This window comes from Choloepus didactylus, chromosome 8 (assembly GCF_015220235.1).
Source record: "Choloepus didactylus isolate mChoDid1 chromosome 8, mChoDid1.pri, whole genome shotgun sequence".
Taxonomy (NCBI): Eukaryota; Metazoa; Chordata; class Mammalia; order Pilosa; family Megalonychidae; genus Choloepus; species Choloepus didactylus.
Window position 1 is genome coordinate 22,665,553 of NC_051314.1, and position 14,827 is coordinate 22,680,379.

At 44.9% G+C, this 14,827-nt stretch overlaps 1 protein-coding gene across 5 annotated transcripts in view; it reads right to left on the minus strand.

Moving 5' to 3' along the window:
* TCP11L2 (t-complex 11 like 2) overlaps positions 1-13,037 on the minus strand; it is a 44,849-nt gene extending 31,812 nt beyond the window's left edge. The window contains exons 1-2 of one of the 5 annotated variants that reach the window (XM_037845641.1): positions 12,872-13,037; positions 3,443-3,634 (exon numbers count right to left, since the gene is read on the minus strand). In XM_037845641.1, coding sequence (XP_037701569.1) covers positions 3,443-3,599 — 157 coding nt within the window. In that variant the 5' untranslated portion in view covers positions 3,600-3,634; positions 12,872-13,037. The remainder of the gene's footprint in view (positions 1-3,442; positions 3,635-12,871) is intronic. The other 4 variants (XM_037845642.1, XM_037845640.1, XM_037845643.1 and 1 more) reach the window with 4 other exon arrangements.
* Between the last annotated feature and the right edge of the window lie 1,790 nt (positions 13,038-14,827).

Here is a 14,827-nt window from a genome sequence, read left to right on the forward strand (position 1 = left end):
TTCCCCTCGACCCGACGGAGACGTGCTCCCGGGATCCGTGGTTTGACCTCCGCGACTGATCACCGCGAGAAGGTAAGCACCCCCTTTCCATACGAGGACTAGGGCCCGTGGGCGTTCAGGTAGCCCCGGGGACTCGGAAGAGCTCTCCGAGTGATTACAAGACAGTGCCGGCTGCAAGCATGGGGCAGTCTGGGAGTTCACCCCTATTAACCCCCTTAAAGACCCTTTTGAAACAGCGGGGTATCTCAATTAAGAGAAGTTCTCTCCAGCGATTTCTTGATGATGTGGCCACTTTTGCCCCCTGGTTTCCCTGCTCTGGCAGCCTTAATCTGCCCTCTTGGATGAAACTTGGTCGTGATATAGACCGAGCGCGCCAAACGGGTGTCTGTTTGGACCCGATTCTAGTCCTTATATGGGAGACTGTTAAGGGCCATATCGCTCCCTCCACGTCACAGTGGAAAGGCCCTGACCCGGTGCTCGGCTGGGCCGGAGGCTCTGTTTGTGTTTTTCCCCAGGAACCAGGACGTCAACCAGTGTGGGTTCCGGAAAGACTGGTGGGAACCGTGGCATCACCTGGGGAGGCCGGGGAGCAGCTGTCAGAAACGCCAACGAATATACGGCCTGGGCCATTGGACCAAGCCTCCGGCCTTCAGGGACTTGAGAACATTAGGAAATTGAAGCCTGTTAGTTTCGACCTTTCCACACTGGGCGAGACTGTAAAAAATCTGTGGGACCAAGTCACCTCTTGGTTCTCTTGGCCCAATTTGACTAATTGGATTCTCTTGATGGTGGGACTATTGGTGGGATTAGTCATTGTTAAATCTTTGCTAGAACGCCTGTTTCAAGCGCGGCAGTACCGTGTTACCACTATGATGGCTATGTCCTCCACCTTTGATACCCCCAACAGCGACCATTCTGATGGCCATACCCCATCCTGGCCGCCTCGGGCGGGGCACTCGGGAGCGAGGTTTGTAGCTAAGCGCGCAGCTATGTCCCGGGTATAACGGGCGACGCCAGCAGTCATAATTTTTGTCTCAGGTAGGTCCCTAAGGCAGAGTCATAGTTGTGGCCAGACTTGACTCTAGCCAATGCATAGGGACGCCTAGTGACGCCTCCGACTCTGGTTAATGCTATCCCTGCCCCCGCCTTTGTCCCCCAGTTGCAAGGCAAAGCACTGCAGGGAGAGTCATGTTGTTTCCAGCTCACGGACTCTCCTGTCTCCATATGAGGTGAGCATTCTGGTCGGTGCTAGAGGCTCCGCCGCTAAATGGCTGAGACCTAGTCCAGACTCCCCAAAGCACCGGAACAAATTGTGAGCCATCTGGGTTCACGGGAGCACACTCATCACTGGGGACACTGGGTCGATATAAATAATAAAGGGGGAGATGTGGAGAGCCGTCTCCCGGGACGGGCATAGCGCATGCGCTGTAAACCTGCTCCAAAGTCCCCCCGCCCATCGAGTGGTGCCAAGATAGCGCCCACATCCTGCTTCCGGCTTCTGATGTATGTAACCACCCGCTGTATTCACCAATCATGCTTGTGTGCGTGGCGTTAGCCCATTGGATACACGCAAGGTTTATAAGAAAGTTCCCGGGCAAAGCTCGGGGAGACAGCCCACAAGGAGCCGTACCTGACGGCCGCATCGAGGTTGTTCTCCCCCGAGGTGTCTCGCCCCGGGTGGAACCTGTAAAGATGATGATTGCCTAGTCTCATTAAAAGTTTATCTGCTTTACCACCGCGAGTCCTGAGTGATCACAAGTGCTCCGGGTAAGACGTTGTCCGCACCCTCTCTCCCCTTATCTCTCTGGTCCCCATCGCCGGCCGACCGAGGACTCGAGGCGGGGCGGAGAGAGCGCCGGACAGTAAAGAAAAACATATTAAGAACTCAGTAAATGTAGATAATTAAAGTAAAATAAAGTAAATCTGATAAACTGATAATCAACTTCTCAGTAGGAAGTTGATTCTTTATAGTGAATAAAGAATTCTAGTTATATTTAAAGATTATTCTAAAAAAAATTCTAACAAATCATGACTTTTTGAAATCACTGTTAGAATGTCTAGGTTATTATTTAAAAATCATGACTTCTAATAACAGTACCACTGGACATACTTTGCTACCTACAAAGTAAATAAAAAGCAAAAACAAAACAAAACAAAAAACAGTGACCCATCTTCAGGATGCTAAAGGATCCTGTTGCCAGATACAAAAAGGCACAGAAACCTATGGTAGATGCTGGCAAATTCTTTTGCCAACTCTATACCGTATTAAGATTTTCTTTAAATATATTTGTACTTTTGGTCGATTAATCTAACTATATCCAAAGGAATTCCTGGAGAGACTTTATGAACCAAGATGTTCATAAAGCACTATTTTTAACAGCAATAAAATTGGAAACTAACTAAATGTCCAAAGATAAATCAATGGTTAAGTAAATTTATGGTGTATTTACTTGATGAAGTAGTAAGACGTCACAAAGCAATGTTTTAAAATGTTATCATGAGTAAATGTTTTAGTTATAATACTAAGTAAAAAGAGTCTAAGCATATAAACACACATATGTCTGTAGCATATATACACACATTAAAACAAATATGTCTATCAGCAATAAAGACAAGATGAAGATATGACAAGCTCTGCCAAGGGTAGTCTCTGGATGATATCACAAGCAATATTTTCTTTTCTATATGTTTATTTTCCAAGTTTTCTTCAATGAGAATTTATAAATTTAAAATCAATACAAATGAACAAACTTTTTTTAAGTGGGCATTTGATCATTTTAAACATTAATTTCTTCATTCTGCATTTGGTTTGTCAGTTTAAGGTGTAATATTTCCTGCATAAAATGCCAGTTAAAAAGCTAAACAATACAAGACAAAACCCAAACTCTGCTTTACACCTCTCTAGCTTCCACATAAAAAAATTTTAAAAAGATAGCTCGCTTAAGCCATGGCTACTGTCAGCTCTTTCTCATACCCCTAGGGTAGTTACTCTCGGGTGATTTGCACAACAGCTTTTGAAATCAGCAGGAAACCCTTTAGATTATTACACTTCCTGCCTGGCCCTTGAATTAGGAAAAGTTTCCTTTAATGTAAATCAGAAACAATCAGAAAAGGCCAGCTTGAATTGATCCTTGAGGACTAGTCACTTCTTGAAGTGACTTCAAGAAGCAGGATTTTCTACTACTTGGGAAAGAAAATGGGGAAGATTGGGAGGCCTGTTTATAGTGAAACCAAAAAAGATTACAAATTTTGGGGCTATTTATTCCTGAGAGTGAGTACAAAATAGCCACAGTGCCTCTGCAGTCTGACACATCTAGAAAGGAGGGGAAGCTTGTGCTTTGCTCTTACTCATTTCTGAGTTTTAAAATCCAACACACACACACACACACACACACACACACACACACACACACCCCTAGCCCCTGCTCCCCTGTAGGCTTACAAGCAGGAGAGCTGGATTTGCTGGAGGAGTCGCTGGTAAAGCTCTGCCTGGAGCACTCATAGTCACTGAGCGAAGCCATGCTTTCGGAAAACCGGGAAGAGTCTGAATCGCTCTGCTGGTCCTCACCCACACACTGCTTCTCGTCATTGAAGGGCATTTTGTTTTATCTGAGTGTGGATAAAGAGATAGCACCTGCATGGACAAACAGACCCTCCATCAACATTCCCATGGGACTTCCATGGTGGCACAGACCCTTCTTTCAGTGTAGACAACCAAGCCCCAAATTACTCTGTTCTTCCCCCAGCACTCTGGCCTGGCTGTCACTAGGCCTTCAAGGTTGCCTTCCAGAAAAGGAATTCCACAGCCAGTGGTGTGAGTTTACTCAGGAGATACTCAGTGTGAACACAGAACAGCTTTCAACAATATCAGATACTTACACATACGTATACACATCCTCTCTCTTTCACTTGCTCTCTTTCTCTAACTCTCCATCCCCCTCTGGAGTTGCTGAAATATGGGAAGGAAAGAGTAAGAGTGTGGGGCTCTGGAATCAGAGTGCCTGGGTTAGAATCCCGTTCTGTATTTTGCCATGTGACCTTGGAGAAATCATATAACGCCCTCGCCTCAGTCACCGACCTCATCAGTAAAGCTGGGCTGAAAGACTAACCTGACAAGATTGTCTGAAGATTAGATAGGATTGAATCATATTAAAGTGTTTAACACAAGACAAATGTGAGCTATTAGTATTGTTACTATTGCTTTGTTTTACACAGAGTATTTTTAAAATCAGCCTCTTTAGGCTCTCTGGGAGCCTCTTGGGGAAAGGGGAAGACTGATTAAAATCTCTGGCTGACAATCTTTATGGTTCTTGCCCTCCATTTTCATGTGAACTGCCATGAAATGAAAAGTAAGAACTGATATTTGGTTTGTGCTTGATAGTTTACAAAGTATCCACCACAACCTGATAAGCTGACCAGGCACATAGGACCCTGATTCACCTTTGGGGTGACAGACTCAGAGGGGCAAGGGGACTTCCTATGCCATACAATTAGTTCCTGACTCTGGTCTCCAGAACTCTACACCCAGTGCTATTTCTGGGACATCTGGTTGCCTCCCAGGGACGGGCAGTAGGGCCTGGTCACAACCTAAAGAAGCGATAATGGGAACACGGGATGCCCAGGCACGGGCCCAGGGGCACCAGACAGTCAGGAGGGCGCTGCCGGGTGATAGTAGTGTGATGTGAGCCGACACTGAAGGGGAAACCTGGGCCCCAGGAGAAAGGCACCTCAAATCCTGAATGGATGACAGTAAGAAGGGTTCACTGAGTCCCTTTAAGCCTGAACCTGCCCATGCAATGAAGGAAACCAAGCTTTTAAAGCTGCCAGAATGTGAAACCACAACTACAAATAGAGTGCCTGGAAATGCCTGTACAGTTTCTTTCAGTTATTCAGCTAATATTTACTGAGTGCCAACTGTGCACCAGGTACTGAGCTGAGCCTTGGGGAAAGTAACTAACAGTAAACAAAATAGATAGAGCTCTAGTTTCATGGCTCTCAGACCCAGTTTCTTAAAATCGTGTGTGCCTAGGTTAGTGGATGATGAAAGGGAAAACAAAGCACCAGAAAGGAGGGGCTGGGCCAGGACTGAGGACAGCAATCTAGCTTTTGTTGAAAGAAGTATCCCTTGGTGACAAACATGAGTCTGAGAGGGACTTAATAAGGGCCAAAGGCTCAAGGTCATTTGTACTTTGTCTCACCAAAACAACCCTCTTCAGTCCTGCCACCTTTGCCCTGCCCACCGCATTCATAAACAGAAAACTACTCACAAAGGAGCCTGCACTGACTCTCATCATGTGGCCACAAGCCTCTGCAGACTGAAGGGCTGGTCCAGAGCTCAAGGTGAAGGCGTCAGGATATTTCCAAATATCTGCCTTATCCTAGACACCCAAAGCCAACCACCATGAGTTCAGACCAGAATATAGCCCTGAATCCTTGCATCTCCAGCAAGAAAATAACCTCCATCCCCCCAAAAACTAGATTTTACTTGAGCTTTAACTCCAATCTTCAGGGGGGAAGAAGATAGAAGACAGAAGAAAAGGGGCTGCTCTAACCCTTTCACTTCCACCAAACCTCCAAATCCTAAACAGAATGCTTGCCCTCCCCTCCAGCTCTCTCAGTTTCTCTGCCAACATTTTACTCCTCATTGACTGCACTGCCTGAAAAGGCTACCTTCTCCAGGAAGCCTTCTCTTTACCCTCTGCCCAGAGCTAATGGCACTCTTCTTTGTGTATCTGCAGCACATCTCTTGGATCCTGATGACAGCACTTAGCCCCTCATATAGTTATTTTTCTCCCATGGCCACTCTAACTCTCAAGACACAGCAACTGTGTCTTGTCAAGTACGTGACAAGTACTCATTTGGCATCAGCTGAATCAAAATCATTGAATCCCACTTGGTACAGTTTCAACCAGAACACCTGCTAACTGATATCACTACACACTTACAGGCCTGGCACTGCTACAGACCAAGTCCTGGAGCAGAGAACCTACTTCGTAATCCTACCTTATTAGGTCTAAAACTCAAAATTCCCTGGTCCTTGTCACACTTTTATTTGAATATCTTGATGTTTCCCTTCATTTTATTTTTTTTTTCAGTTATTCCACTGTAACAAGTATGTTATATATGCTCTGCTCTAATTCCTCTCCACTACAGCTGCCTCAAAAGATCAGAATCTTTGGCTGTTTTTCCAAGTAAAAGTGCATAAAAGCTTTCATCCATGGGAATTTATGAATTAGCTTAACAGTTATGACTGTCCATTTCGTTTTTTCTATTCCAATTGTTCAGCACACTTCAGAGGTGATGTAATTGTGTTTAACAAGGCAGTAGGGTGCAGAGATTTTTTTAAAATAAGTTGTAGGTTAGGATTCAAGAGTTCAGAATTTGTGAACCAGGTCTGTCATTAATTTGCCTGTGTGACTTTACGCCCATCACATTGGCACTCTGCCTCAGTTTTCTGAGGGGGTGGGGTCAGCTATAAGGTCCCTGTCAGCTAGGAATTGCTAAGTGTAGTGGTCTAGAGCTGTACTACTCCAAAAAGACATGTTCTTAAATTTAATCCATTCCTGTGGGTGTGAACCCATTGTAAGTAGGACCTTTTGATGAGGTTACTTCAGTTAAGAAGGTGTAGCCCACCTCAATCAGGATGGGTCTTAATCCTATTCCTGGAGTCCTTTATCACTGAAGTGAAATTCAGTCAGACAGAGAGAAAGCCACAGGAAGCAAGAGGCTGGACATTGACAGAAAAGAAGGGAGAGACCAGGAGATGCCACCATGTGCCTTGCTGTGTGACCAACTAAAGACCAAAGATCACTAGCAGCCTGCCCTACAATGCTGATCTTTGGGGAGAAAACATTGCCTTGATGATGCCTTGGTTTGGACATTTTCCTGGCCTCAAAACCGAGAGCTAATAAATTCCCATTGTTTAACCTGCCCCATTGCATGGTATTTGCTTGAGCAGCCCAGGAATCTAAAACACTAAGGTTCTAAAAAACCTAGGGTTCCATGAGGCATCCTTAGGAATTTCATGAACTTAAATGGGCTCATGGCAGGTATGTTTAATAATGTGCATCTATGCTACCCTTTCTCCAACAATTCACTGGAGATAGAATTGCTGGCACAGGGAAAACAACAGAAAATTTAAAAGCTTCAAAATGTTAAGAAACTCTTATTTAATTGGTAGAAGCCTCCACATTGCAACCTAGCTTTAGTGCATCCACGCAGAAGCCTTTCTTTGAAGCCAAAATGCCCATTATTACTTGATTTAGAAATTGCCCATTTCCTTATACGGGCATAACAATAACTAACTCATAGGGCTGGTGTGAGATTTCATTTAGTTAATATATGCAGAGAATGTGGAATAATGTCTCGCAGAGTGAATAGGGAGAGGTGTCTGCTATTATTAGTATTATTTGTTTTCTTTATTATCATCACCTCAGGCATTAAAAACCCTGGAGGGAAGAACAGTTTTATCCCAGGGTGATTACAGCACATTCCCCTACAGGTAAACAAGGCTGGTAGTTAACCTAGGCCAGAACTATTGCACCTTTCTGAAATTCATAAGCCAAAAGCAAATGGTCCATCACCTGTAAATGGTCTTCTGTAAGCTCCTTCACACCAGCTCTTACCTTTCTTGGTCTGGGGTTTCCAGATGTCATCTGGGGACAAAACTACTTGACTTTTGAGGCCATGAGGGTTAATTAGTCAGCTTTAAAAACTATTTTGTAAATCCACCAGAATGTTCCTATACCAGACAAGTCCTAAAACCCAGAGGCAACAGCCTCTTTAAGACCAACAATCAGAGGCAGCCCCCTTCTCCATACTGTTGACACCCCCTTTAATATGAACAAGTTAGGTCACTGCCTAGACACCCGTGAAAATGGAGAAAGAGATTAAGTGAGAGGAGGGGGTAGCAACAAAGATAAGATTTAACAAAGGTCTATGAATACTGAAATGTTATATAATCATACATACACTTTTGGATGCTGGGGTATTGGAATGGCTAGAGAGGGGTAGATGACATGGTGGAACTGGAGCCTATAGCATCCTCTGGGATTTGCTCTGTGGGTGCTCGTTGAATTGTGCCCTGAAGGTCTCCTCCTTTCTGTATATACCATGTATAATGCATAACAGGGAAGGGACTGAGACTGTGGGACTGTAACTCATAACAATTTTTGGAATTACCTATATAACTGCTTGTTGAGCTGTACATCAAGAGATAACACCTTTCTATGTGCATATTATATTTTACAATAATGGAAATGGCTGAAGTGGAAATTTGCTCTCTAACAACTTGTGGAATCGTACTTTGAAAGTTATCACTGTTATGTATATATCTTAAAGTTCACAATAAAACAAAAAAATAAATAAATATGTTGGTATAAAATATTTTAAAAAATCTATTTTGGATTATTTCTTAACAACAGTGATAATGAAAACAGGCTCTTTCTTTAAGAAAGGTTTTACTTCTCATACTAACAAACATAGATATACTTAATCTTCACCACTGCAACTCACAAGTAAACCAAACAACCTGCCAAGAACATGACATCTCATCTTACCTAGGGGATTTACTCATTGGTCAAAGATAAAGTCAATGGTAAAGACAGAAGACAACTCCAACATGACAGCAGGTCACTAATCAAAGAAAACGAAGAACTGTAATACCCACATTTTTTCACTGTATTGTTCCAGTATTTTTATAATAATAAACACAATATTATGCCATTCTTTCAGAGGTCAATGGCTGGCATGCAGCAGGCACTTAAAAAATTATTGTTGAATAAGTGAACAAATGATTGAATGAATGAATGAATGAGTGAATGAAGATGTAAGTATCATGACTAACATTTTAGAGAGAAGGGGGCTAGCCTTGTGTCCCCACAGACAAAGAGGAGATCGGCTTTTAATCTGCTTGTGATTTCTCAGCCTGGGTCCAGACCACAGACTTTACTTCCTTAATTCCTTTCTGCAACAAATTCTCTGCAAATGGTCCTGTGCTGGTTCAGGATTACAAAGATGTACCATCAACATGTAACTGGAGCAGTAAGAACACTGGCTCTGGAGCAGCCTCGGTTATTTAAAAAACAATAATAATTATTATTTATTTTTAATTGTAGTAAGCAGCCTGGGTTCTTGATCCTGACTCTTGATACTTACTGACTGGAGACAGGGAACTTTTCATTTGTAAAAGGGGATAATAATACTATCTACCTTGTAGAGATGTCGTAAGGATTAATTGATATAGTCTATATATGGTACTTATGCACCTAGAAGTGCTTGACAGATGTCAACTATTATTTTATTATTAGAAGAAGCTCTGAATTCCAAATGTCAATCTTATTTAAAAAACAAAACAAAACAAAACAAAGAAAGGCTGAGAATGTGTTCCAGATGAAAAAAGATTAAGAAGACTTGACAACTGAGTGCAATGGGTAATACTAGACTGGATCCTGTACTGGAGGGAAAAAATGTTTTAAAGGACATTATCGGGTCATATGTAGTTGACCATGGTTAAGTATGTAGGGATAAAGGACCACGATATGTGATTTTTCTCTAAAATGATTAAAATAAGAGGGAAACCAATAACACAAATGGAACAAAATGTTAATAGGTGAATCTGGGTATACAATAGGGTGTTCTTGCAACTTTTTCTGTAAGTTTGAAATTATTTCAAAACAAAAGACTACAAGAGAAGAAGGAGGAAGTGCTGAAATGAAACTTTGAGTTTCTAACTCAGTCCAGTCTCCTGTCCTTTTTAGATTTGGATTGTTCCTGCCAAGGCATCACTACGATATCTTGGATACCATGCTATTACAAAAGTGCTTCTAGCCAATTAAACTTGTCCCAATGTCCTTCTTGAACACTGCCTAGAGAATAAAACAGGAAATAGGCCAAAGCCCTTCAGAAGACGCAAAATAAATCAACTGTTTTAAGAGATGACCCCCTACTCCTTCAGGCTCTGGTCACAATGGCCTTCTCCAGGTTCCTCAGACTTCCAAACTTCCCCCCTTGGCATACCTGCACCCCTGGAATGTTCTCCCTGATCTCCACATGGTTGGCTCCTTGCTGGCATTCAGATTTGAGATTAAATGTCAGAATTTCAAAGTGACCTTCCCTGACACCCCCACTCACCAGACCTAAATCAGACATCCAGTGAATGAACAAATAAAGCCACACTCCTCATACTCCTATTCATAAGAAAACTTGGGTTCTCCTTGTTTTCCACCTCACACTTTGCTCACATCCCCATTATGTAGTCAATTTAGTAATATACTTGCTGTTTGCATATCTGTCTCCTAACTGAATTCTAAACTGCTTGCAGAAGGAGCTATGTCCATTGACAAGCTCAACACACTTCCAATGCACCAGTAATTCAAACTAGCAAAGCAAGCAGTTCCAGAGCTTAAAGAAACTTGTACTTTGTCTTTCCACCCTCCTAAAGTTCATTGATAGCAAAAAATAACAGAGTACAGTTATCAAGTGCTTATTATGATCCAGCCCCATGCCAAGCACTTTAAATGTTTTATCTCTTGAACCCTCATTTTATAATCTTGTTAGCTAAGGTACTATTATTATTCTCACTTTACAGATAAGATCCTGAGGCTCAAGAGGTTAAACTACTTGCCCAAGGGTTCACAGCAACAGCAGCAGCAGAGGCACAACTCACATCCAGGCAGCAGATCCCTGAAAGCCCATACTTTATCGAAGCAGTGGATCTACTCCAGGACAGCTGGAGAAAATTTGGTGTACTGCTCCTTCTTTCCACTCCCACTCTGCCAAATCGATCTACCTATCACCATGTGGACACCTGCACACGTGGGAGTGAGCTGCTCTTACCCTGTGATGGCAGCCCCAGTACTAAACCATGACAGGCACCACTGCAAGAGTCCGTTGGCCAAAACAACTCTCTACCACCTCGCTAGAGTAACTGAAATTCCTCTATCAGAGAACCAACCATCCTTTATGTACTATAGAACACAACTTTGGTTAAAACCCAAATATTATGAAAAGGGTTAACTGCTCACAGCTGGGATGAGTCATGAACATTTTGGAGCCAATTATTGAGATTATCCAGCAGGGCCCTGAGGAACAGAACCCATCCAGTTAAGGTTAGGTTGTGGAAAGGGGGAATTTCAAGACACATCTAGTGAGTGGGTACCATCCTTCAAGACCAGATCAAGGTCAGGTACAAGATCAAGCATCCACATATGTGTGGTGAAGGGCAGAGAGTAAGAAATAGGACTGGAACTCAAGAAAAAAATGCAGAGGATGTGAAAAATCTTATCTTCTGCAAAACGCTGCTTTAGAACCAGTCCCAAACAGCAAGTTAAAAAGTCATTCACATGCAGCCAAGCAAAAACATGAAGAGCAGAGAAATATGTGCCTGTACCATTCTGCTAGAGAATACTGGTCTGCACCAAGTTAGAACCAACAAAGAGCCAGATAAAAGCCAACAAGACAGTCATTGTTTAAAAAAGCAGATGTTCACACTGCACGTGGTTCACAGCATCAGGGAGAAGGACTTCTAGGCAGTTTCATGCTTGAAAACACTTCTTCCATCCCTGGCTTGACTGTTTTAGTATCTGTGCTTCCCCCTCTGGGGCTTTCAACCCCTCAGAGACTTTGAAGCTGCTCCCACACAAGACTGGGCATTTAGCCCCGGGTCACCCAAGTCAGGTGGCCTCCACTGGCTGCCAAGGTCATGTATGGAATCCCTAGAGAAAAGAGAAAAAGACAGGCAGGGAGCCTCCTTACTGGGGGACCATTACTGATGATCATCTTATCAGAAGACAGGGAGAAAAAAGCAAGGTGTCTGACTGGGCTGGAGACCAAAGGTTCAACCCTGGCTGCTGAGGTGCCCACTGCAGACAAGGACAACTTGTAGGTTTCTCCACGAAGTGGCCAAACCCATCTGCAATAGTATTTCCTAAACTTCAGTCGTTTGGGTACCATTCTTCACTACTGTTTACACATCCCTATCCCCATCTTTACTATAATTTATCAAACACTTTTCTTGACCTTGACTAGATTTTTACATTTAAATACATCTATTTCTAAAGGAAACTTTATACCATTGTGAAATCGTTCGTTTAATGGAAAAGTTACATCTATTTTTCTTAATACTAATGAAAAGAAAGCATAAAACTGTGCTCTTCCACTACCACTTAAAATCATCTCTTTTACTCCGAGTGGTGCCACTAGAGTAGCGGCTTTGGGAGTAACAGCCCTCCCTGAGAGGACGCCGTAGTTTGAGCCCCAGCCTGGCTGGAATTTCTCCATTTCTTCCTTCGAACTGAGAGTCACACCAAGGGGACCCGATGGCCAGGCGCGGAGTCTGCACACGCCTCGCCCACGTCCTGCAGCCGCCCCTCCCCTGCAGCAGCACGTTTCCTGTCAAAACAAAGCCTTGAGGGAGGGGGCGGCGGAGGCAAGGATCGGTGCCCGGGAAACCCCGGCAACAAACCCCAAACTCAAGCTACAGGCCCTGCTCGGCCCCCACCCTCGGCTCAGCGCCCCCTCCAGCAGGGTCGGGGGGCGCTCCCGGAGCCCTATTGTGGGAAGCCGCTCGCCGCGCGGTCGCTGGCACAGGCCCAGCGCGATGTAAACAGCGAGGAAGCGGCCCCGACCCCGCCGCCTCCAGGGCCCGAAGCCCGCGACCACCCCGACACCGGCCGGGGCCACTCGGCGCCCGCGTCCAGCTCCCACGCGGGACGACGGTTCGAGGTAAACCTAGGGGATCGGGGGGCAGGGCAAGGAACGGGGCTTTCTCGCCCTTGACCCCTCCGTCTCAGGACGCGGTTCGGGGGTGAGCGGGGGAGAGCATGGGATGCCCTGGCGGAGGTGTCGCCTGCGGCCGGCGCTGGCCCCTCACCTCCGAGCCGGCGATCCCCTCTCCGGGGATAGGTACGCACCAGGTCCGGCGCAGAGATAGGCGAGGAAAAAGGCGACTGAGGGACCTCGGGTCGGGGCGTGGCTCTGGGTTGTCCCCTCACCGACAGCACAACCACCACAAAAACTCACCAGCTCTAGCACCCCCCAGCCCCTCCTTCCCCCACGCGGTATTTAAAGGGCCCGACGGCCTCTAGGGAGGTGCAGGGCGCGGCCATCATGCCAACCGGTCAACGTGGGGGTCACGGAGCGGCGGACAGGGAAGAATCCAAGGCATCTAGGGCTTCTAGAGCCGAAATCTCACAGATTTGGTGGTTTCAATGAATCGTGTTCATCCGGTTCGGATCACAGAGGCCGAGAACAGTGTGGAATAGAGGGAATTTCGGATAAGAGAGGGAACGCCCCCCCCCGCAGGCTGCTAGTGGTACAGCCCAGGGACTGAAGGGGCGGGAAGAGAGGTGTTTACGGAACTGTGGCAGCCTTGCTGCGGGGTGAGCCGGGTGAGGGGGACCGGGCCTGAGGGGTTCTCTAGGGAACCGCGCGGGTGTCTGGTTGCCGGACGAAGCCGCCGGCAGACCCACTAATAAAGCGCTGGACCGTCCCCCTGCTGTCCGGGGGCGCTCCCACACAAAGTTACAAACTCTCGGGGAAGCGGGTGGTTAGTACCCCACACTCCGCATCTAGACAGCGCTATCCAAACTGGATGCCCACACATCACGCCGTCCACACATGCAGAGACAACCGATGACGTTGCAAGTGGGTTTTCCCACGCACGTGAGCAACCAGCCGTGTCCCTTATGTTTATGTCTACACCTCCACATAAACACGGGTTCAGATTTGCACCTGTCAGGATGATTAGCTCCGAGAGATCACACCCACCCAGGCTCTCTAAAGATGTAAACTTTGTGTGCATGCAAAAGATAAAAAGTCTTACTTCCTCTAGGGCTCTTGGCAGCACCTATCTCTGGGAGAAGTTTTGACATTAGTTAATGTAAATAACCAGTCCCAGGAGGGCCATGGTGTGGATAGGCCTACTGTAAAGCTCTGGTTGTGGGTGTGCGTCAAGGATACAAAAACATTCTTTCCCCACCTGTATCTCTGAAAACCACTGTCCACATATTAGTACATCTTCTGCCAGGTGTAAACTGGGATTATTTGGGAGATTAGTTGCATGCAGGAATGTAAGTGAATTTTGTCAAGACTGAAGTATTTCTGTTTAGTGCTTAAACCACCTCTGGATTGTGGAGGCAAATTGGCCACTACTGTTCTGGAGAAAAATAGAAAGGCAACATTTTAGAGGAGGGTAGAAAGTTAGTTATCCTAGATGGAATAGTTTAGTGATTGCAACATGGAATTATATGGGGTTCAAATCCTGGCTCTGACATTCACTACCCACCTGATTTCGGGCACTTCATTTCATCTTTCTCTATTTCCTTAACATCTGTAAAAATGGGGATAACAATAACTATTTCATTGGGTTATGGAGGAAGAAATGATGAAGTGAGATAAAACATGGGAAGTGGAAAGTACTTAACAGTATACACAGTAAGCACTCAGTAAGAGTTAGTTATTAAAACTATTTGGCAAACGAGTATGAGAAAACTTAGCTGGTGATTTCTCTTAATTTGTATTTTCTTATGCCACTCTCTCCTCTCTTCTCCTAAAATACACAACTTGATACAAGTCAAGAGAGTAAAGAGAAAAAGCAGTTGCCACCCATATTCTTTCCTATGAACGGGACCTTACACCGTTTACTGAAATAAGCAGTCAGGATGACAGAAGCCTCCAATTTTAATTCTTGCCAGATAACAACTGCCACCACCACAATTGCTGTCACCACCCTAAAATTTCCACAATAGAAAGAATAACCAAAAATATCCTTCCAAACTCCTGGAAATGCTGTGACAATGACACATTGCAGCATTTCTTCCCTTGTTTG